General features: G+C 46.7%; 1 protein-coding gene across 1 annotated transcript; it reads right to left on the bottom strand.

Annotated features, from left to right (window-relative positions):
• Positions 1–705: 705 nt before the first annotated feature.
• Positions 706–3,433, bottom strand: LOC136486935 (protein SINE1-like). Its single transcript, XM_066484022.1, has 3 exons — positions 3,270–3,433; positions 1,480–2,896; positions 706–1,330 (listed from the first exon to the last, which is right to left on the bottom strand). Exons 2-3 carry the CDS (start codon positions 2,866–2,868, stop codon positions 809–811), a joined length of 1,911 nt encoding a protein of 636 aa, XP_066340119.1. The 5' UTR covers positions 2,869–2,896; positions 3,270–3,433; the 3' UTR covers positions 706–808.
• Positions 3,434–14,071: the final 10,638 nt, after the last annotated feature.

The following is a 14,071-nucleotide window of genomic DNA, read 5'->3' as shown; positions in this document are numbered from 1 at the left end:
GAACTCACCTCATCTACTGTAACGGACGTATGGTCACTTCCCCGTCTACTCCCCGTAGGGTCACGGCTCGACACCCTGGTGCGCCGCGACGCCCGCCGGGGCAGGATGGGACGTGACCACTTGCTGAACGAAGCCAGAGCACGGCCCTATCAAGATCAGCGAACGTGCTATCCCTGGCACCGTCTGCCATGTCATCGGGGTTGGCTCAGAGGAAAAGGAAGAACCGGCACCTTCGAAAGACCTTCTTGGCTTCTGGTTTTCTTCTTTCTCCCATCTGTAACCCCGGCTCCCCCTTGATCTATAAAAGGGAAGGCAGGGCACCCCGCTAAGGGAACGGATCAATCCTACACAGGACGCATCACATAACACACAGCTGAGAAACAACTAAGCTCTCAGCACCCTTTCGACCTTTCCATCAGAGACTTGGGACCTGTCACTCTCTTGATCGTTTGTACCCCCTACTACAAACCTTTCAGTGCTAATAACACGAGCAGCAACAGACTGGACATAGGTATATTCCATCCGAACTAGTATAAATCTTGTGTCTTTTAGCACACTATCCGGGCCTAACGCGCAACAAATACAAATTTACTAGTTGATGTTTACTCGAAACACCGACACTAAGTATTTCACCACATGAGTGAGACTACAGAACACTATAAACACATTGTGAACATGAAAATGAAAATTATATTATTTGTTGTCATTCATGGATAGATGACTGCAAAATAGTTCAGAACACAAACCACTCTATAGTGGTACAATAGATGTAGCAACCTGAACAAACAGCAAGGAAGCCTACAAAACATCAAGTGGGGACAAGGTACACTGAATCATCATAATTCTCTATCCTAATAAACATGGTGATGATCGCTAAAATAATCACAATCACGCTCAGAACAAAAGTGAATTTTGTTCTGTACTTCCTCGTCTTCACTATGCTGCTTGTAATACAGACATCATCCTCTTTAAGTTCAATTTCAGGGGAAGCCTTGCTCGATGTGTTCTCAGCCTCGGTAGTGGAAAGTCCTGATTCATCGGCATTGGATAGAGTCTCAGTCCTATCATTGCTGTTCTGCATATCAATGGTTTCATTCTCATCCTTCATCTCATCAGCTTTGCTGTCTGAATGCAGAGATTGCATCTGTTCAGATGAGATCACTAGTTCCTCATGTTCCTGATCTGGTGATGATAAGCCACTGAGCTTTGCAGTGGATTGCCCCACAATGCTAGCAGAGTCAGAGTCGTATGAGCTTTGAAGCAATCGGAGAAGCTTCCTTGGTGTTGAGTATATCTTCACGTTATCAATGCTGATCGGGCTGTCTGAAGCCTAAAGGGGAAAATAGAACAGTAAAGTTAATTACTGGCTCAACTGAGGAACTGTACAACGCAACTCATGAAGCACACATTGCACAAAAAGAACATAAAGCAAGTCTTGGAAGATTTATTAAAACAGTTGAGATATGTAAACATATTTACCCTGGGACTGGGAGTCTTGTCTCTTGATATGGAGCCATTTGGGCTTCGTGACACAAATCCTGCAAATGTGTTAGTGCACTCAAAGTGCGCATCAGTCACCTCACTGTCACAGACCTCGCCCAAGTCATCTTCATAGGAATTGCTGTTTGAGCAAAGCTGAATGAACAAGCCATCCTTCAGAGAAACATCGACGCCATCATTGTTCCACAACCTCCGGTTCGTGCGCCGACTCTGATCAAAGTTGCATGAGGACTGCCCGACTGAGACCGGCGACTCGGTGGGTGTGCTGCCATTCATGATAGACGAATCCACAACCTGGGATTCCGGGGACCTGAACTGGGCTGGAGAAGCAGCGACGGTGGAACCTGCAGGGCTGCCCTTGGCACTCCAGAGGCTCTTGCACGGGCTCTTCTCCCTTCTCTTGTGAAAATTGGAGCCAACCATTGGGCTTGTGCCAACCTCATGTCTTGATCCCTTCTGCGAGGCGATGCTCTTCGCGCTCTGTGATGCCTCAAATGCAGCACCTCGCACGAACGGCATGCGGTCATTCTGGCACTTCTCCATCACAGCAATCACCCTGCCAAGCTCTGAAGACAAGCACCTGGGGTCAACAAACTTCATGAAGAAGTTGATCATCTGGATCGCCGAGAGGCGCTTCTGCGAGCTGCTCTCCGCCGTGTCCCCATCAAGGATCTGCAGCCCCGACCGCACAATGGACCTCGCGTACGCCTCCGCAATCAGGCCATTGTGCTTCACCAGCGCCATGGCGAGGCCCATGTGCGCGTTCGAGCGCGTTGCCCGGTCGTGCATCGCCCCGGCCACCTTGAGGCAAACCTCGTTCACCATCTCCCCGGACGCGAACCTCCAGTTGGTGGACTCGACGAGCGCCTTCAGGCACAGCGCCGCGCCGGACGCGGCGCCGCCGTCCTGCTGGGTCGTTCCCATGAGTGCGCCGCAGAGCGGCCTGCAGAGGGACGCGATGATGGCGGCCTTCTCGTCGTCGGGCGTGGACGACGGGTCGATGCCGTACCGCGCGATGGCGGGCACCACCTTGGAGCAGGCCTGGTGGAGCGGGAAGGATCCCCCGCTGGAGGAGAGCGTGCGCATGATTGTGGCCATGATGTTGCCGATCTGCGGCACGATGTTGCGCCCGTGCACCCGCGCCAGCACCTCGTAGAGCGAGATGGTGAACTCACCGGTCGGTATGCCGGCGCCTGCGGCGCCGCCCGCGGCCGTGGTGGTGTCGGAGACCTCGGCGAGGAAGTGCGGGATGGACTTGGAGTCAAGGTGCCTGGCGTAGGACTTGAGCGCCTTCATGGCAGCGCGGCGGCTATCGGCGTCTTTGTCCAGGTTGTCCAGCTCCTGCCGCAGCAGCGGGCTCAGGCCCATCGGCGGCCGGCGTGCAAGAAACGAAGCTCTGTATGCAGAACAAACGAAACAAACAATTCAGACTCATAAAAAGGCCGCGTTTTTTAGGCGTATCGGAACAGAATCAAGCGCAAGAAGCACGGAATCGGTGGCCGCGTCCATCGAATCTCGACAGGCGTCAGATTTTAGCTGCCTATCTCGCCCAAAATTACTAATTTTCATTCATAGTTATAGCGCAGGGGAGAGTTAAAAGAGGAAATGGACGAACATTAACCGACCAAACCAAAGCAATCCAATCAAGAGACCCGCCGGACCAGCACTAAACCAACCGCGCAAGAAGAAGCGCGCGATGTTCCAAGAACTGGAGAGACTGATGAATCAACAAGACTGGCAAAGAAGTTTGGGCGTCGCATTGAACTCACCTGGATTCAAGAACTGGACTGCAAAGCTTCCTTCCTCTCTCCCTCTCCCGCTCTCGCTCTCTCTCTCTCTCTCTCTCTCTCTCTCTCTCTCTCTCTCTCCACACACACACGGCTCGAATTCAAATCACCAGGCGGCAGTAGGAGGAGAAGGGGGGCGGAGCGATTGAAATCAACCAGCACCAGCAGCTCAGATCCGCCGCGAGGGGGTTAAAACGGGCAGTAGGGGTTCTTGCGGCCCCCTCTCGGCGTTTTCGAACCGATGGGAGCAAGCCCAACCCGGCATACTTTTCTCACTCGCGTTCGGCCAGCTACACGGAGGAGACGAGTCCAGGAGGCCCACCTGCAGTCACAGGCGCGGGCGCGGGCGCGGGTGCGCGTGCGTGAGAGCGCGGGCGCGTTTCCAGGTGAGGGGCCGCGGAAGCGGAGCGGCCGCGGAGTTTGAATTTGGGGTTGCGAGAATGACCGTTCTGCCCTTGGGACCTTTGAACGTTCGTGTTTCTGCCACGGTCACCCACGCCCCGTGCTGGTGGTGGGGTGTGAACTTGGCGACAGTGTTCGTGGGCTGGGCTCGTGGCTCGGTTTGTGGCGCGTTTGAATCCATGCACCAATGGGCCAAATGGCCAGCGGGTGGCAATCGCCTGGGCTTCACCCTCGGCCTGCACGACACGAGAGGTTCGATTAATAGTGGCCCAATCTCAGTGCGCTAACCATCTCCAAACCTCGGAGCAACTCAAAGAGATATTGTATCCTACTCACTATCACTAATTTTTTTATAAAAAAAAGGCTCCAAAAGACTCGGTAACAGCGTTTGTAAAATAATAAAGAGCTGGCTATCTCATTTTTTTCCTATCAGCAATTAAGCCAGCGGGCTTAGCTGGCCATCCGTAGCGTTCAGCCATTTCTCACGCCGTCGTGGCCTCCTTTTTCCCTCCACACACATTTCAAAGCCCACAAAAAAGTGACAGATTCAATCAAATTTGATTGAATTAGTGATAACGAGGTAACTTTAAAAAATAAAGAGTCTGACAGTATCTATTTTAACAGTCTATATTATTTTAGAGACCTAAATTACCATTAGCTTTTGGAGTTACTCCGAGCCTAACACACCAAAACACGTTCCCTCCCAGCCACAACCTCCATCCTAGCCTAGTGGCTCCTGCTCTGCCCCTCATCTCACGCTGCTCGCAACAGCATAGACGCCTACTGCTCCAATCCCAGGTTGCTTGCTCTGTCCTCTTCACCGCCCGCCCCTTCCTCCACACTCTCCTGATCTGACCAACGACCACGGCCACGGCTAGGGCCTCCACAACCACCATACACCACCACAACACCAATATAGCGTCAGACATCTGACGCTAAAAGTGTATATTTACCAATGGGTAGTCTGACGGTAAAAGTATGTGACAAACCATCATACAGTAAATATAACTTTCATGATTGACTGTCTGTCGGTATACCTATTTATAATTAGCGTTGGACAGTTTGTCGTTGTTTCGAGCTATAGGATCAGGCGGTCTGTCGGTGTAGAGCCTTAGGCATCCGGCGCGCTAAGGCCTAGCCCACCTATGACATCAAAAACCTAAGAGGCCAAAAATTTCCCTTTAGCCGCCACCGGTCTCTCTTTCCCTCCTTGCTTCCCGCGTTGTCGTCTCCACCGAAACTCCAAGGGCATGTTTGGAGCCTTGCCTGAAGGTAGCCAGGCCCGCAGGCCAGCCACAGCCTGGCTAACCCGGTGCAAGGCCCCTTGTTTGGTGGCCTGTACCAAACTGACCAGGCCCAAAGAAGATTGTGTTTGATTCCACAGCTGGGAGCCAGGCCCAAGGCCAACTACCACCAACTACCATTCCTAGATCTTGTTTGATCCCTAGCCAGGCCAGCAACCATGGAGAGTAGCCAACAGAAATCAACAGATAGGAGATAGATAAGAGTAATGCAACATCACATAACCAACAGGCCTCAGACGAGTTAGGTAATAAGCATGAAGTCATAGCTGCTCTAACTTTACAAAAGTACCAATGAAGCAAGGCAAAATAACAACATCAGCAGCCTAATCAGTAATCAGCAGTCCTCGAACAACACAAAGGAGATAGGTAACAGAAATGGAAGACAGAAATCAGTAAGACACAGCAACAGCTCATCCATCATATAGTTGTAGTCATCACATGCCTAAGAGGGGCAGTCGTAGCTGCCAGTTTTCCCCCTTCATCCATAGTCCAACCACCAAGATAACAAGTGAGGTGATTAACACCTTCTTCCACCAACCAGCCTTACCATTACCATCAGAAGGAGGAATGATTGGAGCAAAAGCATCATGAGGGGTAGGATCATAGAGGAGGGGAGGTGTTGCTCCATGAGATGGATGGACATCTCTCATGGCTGCCTAATAATCTCTAATAGCCTGCTCATAGTTGCTATACTTCTTATATATAGCATTTCTCACCCCTAGAACATGCTTACTACACTCCTGCCAACTCAGGTAAATCACAGGAGCCTTCCCATTGAAAACAATATAGTACGCTACCATTTCTGTGAAATGAAACAGTGGTTTAGCCTCAGTCAAATGTAAAGCATGAAACTAGCCATGAGTGTGGAACTTGAAGATCTACGGTTTGTGGTGAAACAAATCATTGATCTTAAGTCCCCCACTGATGACCAGCATCATCAAGTTCATATGTAAGAGAATTGACATCACAGGCATTGTAATAAAAGGTTTGCCTCAGCTTTAGAATGTGGTGGTGTTCTTTCAGTTCAAATCATTGGTGGCTGCCATAGAAAATAAAAACCAGTAGTGCAGCAAATCCAAGCTCATGGTTGTCATGGAATCCATGTGCACATCCATACACTACCATCAGCACAAGAAAGAAGAGGCAATTGCTAGGGTATGGATGTGTCACATGGATGTGATGACATACATGATAAATCAGAATAATCAAGTAAACAGGACAGGCACCAAACAAGTGCAAATCCATGGTCATGATTGCCATCAAACCCTATTGTGCACATCCATTCACTGCCATCAGCATAAGATGCAAGTTGCTGTTGATGAGTGAATGGATGGGCACACATAGGGTTCCATGGCAGTGATGGAAAATATGAAGAACCAATTAAACAAGGCTGCCACCTCATGAATATGTTGTTTGCATCATATGCCTTATAGATTTCCCACAGTTACCACCAATCAAAAGAAAGAAAACCAACATGTCATAAGTAACATACATAAGCTTTGGCCATGGGACATAGCCATGCAACAGTAGCAGCATCATTCATCTATGCTGCTACCACTGTATGGCTGAGTTTCATGGCCAAAGACAAGGTAACAGTGACAGATGATGGAGTAAATGGAGCCAGAAGAACATAATCCAATAGAAATAAAAGAAACCATGAACAGTACCAAATAGAGCAGGTAACAGAGGCCACTAATAATGTATTACAGATACCAATACAGCCTCACACTTGTAGGCTCAAATAAGGTCCATCTTGCTTAATGTTACCTATAGTCAGCCACCCTCCAACTACACTAACCCAAAAGGACAGGTGTGAATCAGCCAACTAAGCTACACAAAAGCTACACCTAGGTGTGTACAAAAGGTAAGAGAGTGGGTGAGGGAGGTGGAGGAACTATACATCTCAACAGTCAACCCCTCTTTGCCTTATTGTCCTAATTGGACAGAACTACATATAGTAGTTCTTGGCAAGGTAGTTCCTCATCCAAATGTCCCTATAGCTGATTGCCATCTTCACAAAGCCTGTGGCAATGGCCTTGTTTTTCTAGCAGGTATGTGTAGGCAACAATGAGGGCTTCAATGGTGAAGCCCTACATCTCCATGACTACAAGATAGAGGTCAGGATCTATATGTGCAACACATGTCTCCCTAAGTGCATTAGCAACATTATTGATAGCATCAGACATGTTGGTTAGCAAGAGTATCTCATCCTCAGTGAAGTTCCCTCTCTTCCTCTTCCCACCCACAGTAGAATGCAACTGCTCTATGGCCTTGCTACCCTCACCAACCTCAGTGTTGGTCTTCTCCTTAGGGACATGGTGGAAGGTAGAGCCCTCAACCTTAGCAGCTGTAATATCAGCCTGGTTGACCCCAAGGGCCTCACCAGAACCAAGTGCATACCTACCAGTGGCCATAGAATGCCCAAATATGGCCTCCATCTCTGAGTAGAACCTTATAGGATAGTTAAGGAACTCTACATCCTTAGGGTGGTCCTACAGTAGGGGATACAATTGCAGATGAGGTAAGATAGGTAAGATAGGTCAGACATAGTGGCATGGTTAGCAACTCAAGTGTTCTACTTTGCAGTGGCCTAGGTAGTGCTCCCCATCAAGCATGATTGCATTGACATCACTGTCCCGAATGGCACCACTAAGACTTTTTAGCTTACAGATCCTAGACCACTTTTGCCTCCACTTCCTCAGGTGGTTGTACACCTAAGTTGGGCTCACTACATCCCCACTATAGTCCTTAAGACACTTGGCTACAAGGTTAACATCCTTGTCCTTGAACACCTTGTTAGGCCTAGTGCCATCACTTAGCAACTGGGCCATCCTCCTAAGCACAAACCCAGAGGTGTTGTTATATCCACCGCATGGGCCCAGCAGCTGGTGCTACAACAGCTGCAACATCAGCAGCAGGAGCTACTTCAGCCCCAACAACCTCAGCCATGACCTCAATAGCAGCCACAAACCCACCCTCAACAAGCAGCACATTAACAGGAGCTGAAGCCATCCTATTTAGTTAACCAATGAAACATTAACATAGTATGGATGTCTCTCATGGTCATAATTTTGATAAGAAATCCGTAACCAGCAATAGAGTATCCATAAAGCCATAACAGTAAGAACAATATACAATATTGAAGCTCATTGGTCTTAGCCTTGTCCAATAATTATTACAATAGAAGTACACAAACCACATGTCCCATACCAGGGTCAACAAACTAAGTTATATAAGAATAAACATGCATGAATTAGGTCCTAGAGGTACCCCTACCCTCCCACATTGCAGTACAGATGGCATCCCTCCTAGTGGACATGACATTAGAGTCTTGAGATAGCAGCTCATGGACAGGCTGAGAATTAGGCTGGTTAGGTGGCAACTAGTCCTCTGGTGGCACTACTTGGCCCATGCCAAAGCCTACAATATAGTTGTGAAGAATGCAACAGGCTAGCACAAGCTTGACCTATGTATTGTAATGGTGGAATGGCTTGTTGTCTAGAATACGAAACATGTTCTTTAAAGCCCCAAAAGCCCTCTCAACTGTGACCCTAAGTGAGGAGTGTCTCAAGTTGAACAATTCTCTTGCATTGGTTGGGTGGTTTCTGCTGCCATACTTAGATAGATGGTACCTCACCCCCCTGTAGGGAAGGAGGAAGCCACTGCGGCAGGCATATCCTACATCTACAAGGTAGAATTTACCTACAACTGCACCAAAGATGCTCTTAGTGAATGTGTATGACATGGTAAGGACATAAGTGCAGTGGATAGGTGGTTTTAGTTACCTTCAGGCACAATGAACCCATCATTTCTCTCAATGGCATCAACAAGGATGAGGGCATCATGTGCTGAGCCCTCCCAGCCAGCCAGTACATGGTGAACTTTAGGTCAAAGTCCACAGCAACCATCACATTTTGTGTGGGGTTTGATTTCCTACCCCTAAAAGCCTGCTGCATGTGTTTGGGCACCCTAGCCAACACATGGGTGCCATCAATGGCACCAATACAGTCTAAAAAAGGTGTAAGTGGGATAAGTGCATTGGTTAACACCTATAGTGAGTTATGGCTTAACAGTTAAAGTTACAGTTACCTGCATGTAAGGGTTCCATCTATGGCTCCCAAGGATCTTTGGATGTATGCTAGGTGTAGGAGGCTTAATCATTTCACTTCTAAGCTCACCAACAACATACAAACCCTGGTGGAAGTGCCTATGGATAGTCTCAATTGACCTCCTAAAGGATTGGTGAACCACCCTAAACCTTTGGTTGTGCCCAACTACATGGAGGAACATAGCAACATGCTCCTCAACTGTGCACCCAACCTTTTCTGGTACAAGCCCCCTATTTCTAAATAGGTTACACAAAGCATAAAAATGAGCTCTGGTCATCCTTAACATGAATAGACACTCTGCATCTGTGGAATTGTAAATGGCTTGCAGGGTCTGCTTCCTATGCTGCTCAACATCACTCCTAAGATGATACAACAGTAGGCCTAGTTTAGGCCTAGACCTCCTAAGCCTAGTGACAACATAAGACACCATAACAACTACCAAGGCAGCAGCTTGATTGGCCATCAGCTCATGGTTTTGGGTCGGATCCATCTACATGCATGAACATTCAAGACAAACACAGTTCAATTGACCCTGGCTAGCCTCAACATGGATGTGTAATCATTCAACGGCAAAAGTAGGCACGGTTGTGTAACAAAACCGTCCAATTTATAAGAGCACAAGTATAATAGCAATCACCGAAGCGATCAAACTATCATACTTGAGCCCATATAAACCTGGTAGTCTGATAAAATCACGAAGGATCTCAAACCGACCAACATACAAGCCAAAATCATACATGATTCAACATAACAAGTCACATGTTACATCACAGTTCACAAATGGTTCACAAGTATCTCACATACATCGGAGTTCACATAGTTATTACAAACCAAGTTCAAATAGCGGAAGCAAAATAGTTTGACATCAATATCACACTTAGTTCAAATACATGCCCATACCATGGTCATTTCTAGCAAAAGCATAACAGAGAGGATAACTTAGGAGTACCATGCCCCATGGTTTAGTCCTCATCCACGGTAGGATGAAGGCAGTTCTTACAGTACCCATGATACATCATATCATCTACAATAAGAGAGAATAAACCCTGAGTACGAGAATGTACTCAACTAGACTTACCCATCGTAAACCAGAAATAATATGACACCAAGGAGTATGCAAGGCTTTAGCGGTGGAGTTAGCTTAACAACATTTTGCATAAAGCTTAAGTAACATAACTTGGAGATTTAATATCTTTAGCATCAAATTGAATACATATTCAATTAAGCATCTCTAGATTAGCACTTGAACTAGAGCAATCACGTGATTAAACTAACAAGCATTAGTAACCATATCTGGTGTATTAATTTGAGCATCATCATAACCATCAAGTTCCATCAATTAATGCTACGTTGCCGCTGCTCAGTCAAGTTCTTACTATCTAGGAGAGATGATGACTCGAATTGATTCCAACCAGCTGGGGAGTTATTCCTAACACAAACCCATACTTCCCCCGTTGGGGTCGCATTGGGTCACCTTTGGTACAACTCAGGTACAGTCGCGGGTCTGATCAGCGCCGCATCCTTAGGGATACTACTAGTCTGCCAGGAAGTTCAGGCCTGGCCTACCCTTGGACTCATGCCACTAGCTCCCTGTACATCCTTACTTCCTCCAGTGTGCGCACTTTCACTTACTGGGTCCTGGCCTGAGTTGAGTTACTCAGCTTCACGGTCGAAACCGCTTATCCAGCCAACTAAGTGCTAGGCATGCATTCAACATGACATGAGGACGTACATCGAATCGGTCCTTAACAGACACAGATGGGGATAAATAGGCACCAAGACCTCCATGCCTTGTTGCTTCTCTATCACAATCCCGTCCGGTCTCCTTTTATTCATCAACACATGGTTATTTCCACGATAGTAATTATAGCCAACCGTGACCAGATATCTACCTTTATATTGCAGGTGATAGGAAAGCACCTGACTTCTACCGGACTAAGCATGGATAAGCATATAATCGATCCTGGACCTACATAGGATTAAAGATATATTTGTCTAGATAAGGAAAGTATATGCAACAAGTGGTTCCAAATAACCTTTAGTACTTAATGCATCAACATAAAAGGACTCAAGTTGATATTTAGAAAACATAGGAGGCTTAGAATGCTCCAGGGCTTGCCTTTCAGAAATGAGGAAGGTTGGTGATCAGGACACTTAAGAAGATCTTCCACGTTGACTCCTCCTTCTGCCTGAACCTCCTGCTCCTGGGCTGCCTACTGCTCCTCCTGACGCTCGGGTTTGAACTCGAGTAGCGTCATTCCTTCTGGGGAACCTATTGCATGCATATGCACAAATGAGTATCATGAATGCATAAGAGATGAGATGACTTGATGAAGTGTATACGCATGAGCATGGTTATTCGCAAGGTGTATGATAAGTAACATTCGTTGACCAAGTAGATGTATAACTTTTTCTAGTCGATCTTTACTAAGTAGGTGCATATCTCTTCTATAGTACAAGAAACATACACTCACCAAGTTTTAGTAACCTAAGGTAAAGTTGTTCATCATCAGTAAGAGGCTTAGAACCTATAGCTACAACTAATCTCAATTAGCCTAAGCATCTACACAAGCAACACATAAGACAAACAATTACAGTTTGACTTAGTCATTTCCTGGACTGTAAACAACAGCTACTTATTTTGGCCATATCTGGAGTTCTACTCAACCAAATACTATGATCTTGGACTTTATGGAAAGCTTATACAACTTCCTACAACTTTCTTATAGTCATCTCAAGATGATTCAATAGCTATCAAGGTCAAACAAACCAATTTCCTAGATATGTCCAGAAATTCTAGAGAATAAGCATTTTCGGAGACCAAGTTCTAACAGCTATACCTCTCAAACCATTTATCCTATTGCCATGAAAATTTTATACAAGCAAGATAAGTAAGTTATCTACAACTTTGTTATTGATAAGATTCACAACAAACATCATTTTACCCATGCAATTTACTTAACAATAGAAACTATCCAAAATAGTCACTATAATTGAATTATAGAGCAATTAATATTTCACTACATACAAGCAATCAAATCTGGGCACAACCAATGGTACCAACAGTTCATAGACATCATATATAAAGATGGCAATGGTTAGACAATACCCGCAAACCCACGGGCAACAAACCTGACGGCGCGCGAATACGGGCGCCAAACTATGCCCACGGACATGGGTGCGGGCACAACTATCAACCCGATGGATATTTGATGATGGGCAGAGAAATAACCTACCCGTACCCGCAAACTCAACAGACCCACTCCGATCGATCACTAACAATTGGACCGCCACTTAGCCACTCTCCTCACTAACACCACACAACACCCTCCTCTGTCTCACCGCTCTCTCCTCAGTCCTCGTCCTCACGTTCTTTGCCAAGAGGAAAGAACAGAAAGAACAGAGAAACATCCTTCTTCTTACTCTCCAAATCCCACCTCCAAATCTAGGAATCAAGTTATGCATGTCACACCACTGCGTTCTCCATCTCGAGACCTTTCCATTCTCCTATGGGGCTCTCTCTAGCGTGGAGCATCGGAGGAGATCAAAGAAGGTCGCCCTCCATGGCCACCCATGCCACTAGGGCTGGGCGTGCCCAGCTCGTGCTTCCTCGAGCGGGGGCCACGGTGGTGCAGCCACCGAACGACGGGGAGCCTCCTCTTCGCTCGCCCATGGTGCCCCGGCTAGCTGCGAGCAGCCTTCCTCGTCGCACACCCTCATCCCTCCACCAGCCTTCCTCATCGCTCGCCTTGGCTGGCCACCATCCTCGTCCCTCTCCTTGGATAGCCGCCGTCCTCGTTGACCTGCCGACGGGCACACAGGCATGCCCGTGGGCGAGCCTGGCTCGCTGATAGGGGGCACGGGCGCAGGTTGCTGCTCGTGGTGGGTGGCGAGCGTGGGCACGGGCACGAGATTTTGCTCGCGGGCATGGGCGTGCGAAGCCACTATCCGTGCGGATATTGCCCGTTGCCATCTTTGATCATATACACTTTAGAAAACATAATGGTCAACCTCAAATAAATTATTTAAATGCCTTTATTAATTTATTTGGACACAAAAGTGAAACAAGGAACATATATCAAAAGTGCACAGTAAATTTTGAGAAAATTACAGTAGCCTACATATGACCCCAAAAGGCTACTGTACAAATTTCATGCCATTTGGATAAGTATAGCCATCTCTACAAAAATAACAAGTTACATAGGCTTATTTTAGCAAAAATAGTTTAGCCTAGTGAAAAGTGTCAAATAATAGATTTCATATTTTTCTTACTTTCATCCTAGCACCATAACACTATGTAAAAATTTGCATGATCATAAGTTATGTACTTTTACCCCATTTATTTTCACTAGAAACTAGCAATTAATCAAAGTTAAGTAGGAAGACCATATTCCAAGTATACCTACTGTAGGTTTAGCATTTTTCCTAGCTAGAGCATGTCAACACAAGACCAGTAAAATTAGAATGACAATGTTTGCACTTCCCTAGCTCAAGATATGCATTTTACAAGATGGAAACAAATTTAAAAGCACTTATCTAGCTCAATTTAATTTCCTTAGAAAAATATCTCAAACAGTATGTTTCATATTTTTATCAAATAGTACACTTCATAAAGAATCCAACAAAATTTGGATAACTCAATTTGGACATTGCAAGCCCTAGATATGAAATTTCAAAATTTGCTACAAAATCTAGAATAATAAATAAAGAAAATCGAATTTCAAATTGAGCTTAGCTGCTAGATGCACCTGGTCCAGTGCACCCACTACGACTAACAGTGGGGCCCCATAAGTCAACGGGTCCCACCTGTCAGCGACACAGGAGCAGAGGACGGCGCTGACCGACGAAAGCTCGCCGACGGCGAGGTCTCCGATGAAACCCCAGGCACCATCGTGTTCCTCTCGTCAACCCGCACCCAGGCGTACCCCAGGTTGGGTTGGCGGCTCACCGGAGCAAGCTTACTGGCGAG

This window comes from Miscanthus floridulus, chromosome 10 (genome assembly GCF_019320115.1).
Source record: "Miscanthus floridulus cultivar M001 chromosome 10, ASM1932011v1, whole genome shotgun sequence".
NCBI lineage: Eukaryota > Viridiplantae > Streptophyta > Magnoliopsida > Poales > Poaceae > Miscanthus > Miscanthus floridulus.
Note: the sequence above shows the minus strand (reverse complement) of the source record. Positions and strands in the feature narration are given on the sequence as shown.

Bases quoted from the DNA above. Each gene is read 5' to 3' on its own strand.
- LOC136486935 (XM_066484022.1), bottom strand. From the start codon at position 2,868: ATGGGCCTGAGCCCGCTGCTGCGGCAGGAGCTGGACAACCTGGACAAA. The intron at 1,331-1,479 runs GTAAATATGTTT...TTTCCCCTTTAG, and splicing joins ACAAGACTCCCAGTCCCAGG to GCTTCAGACAGCCCGATCAG.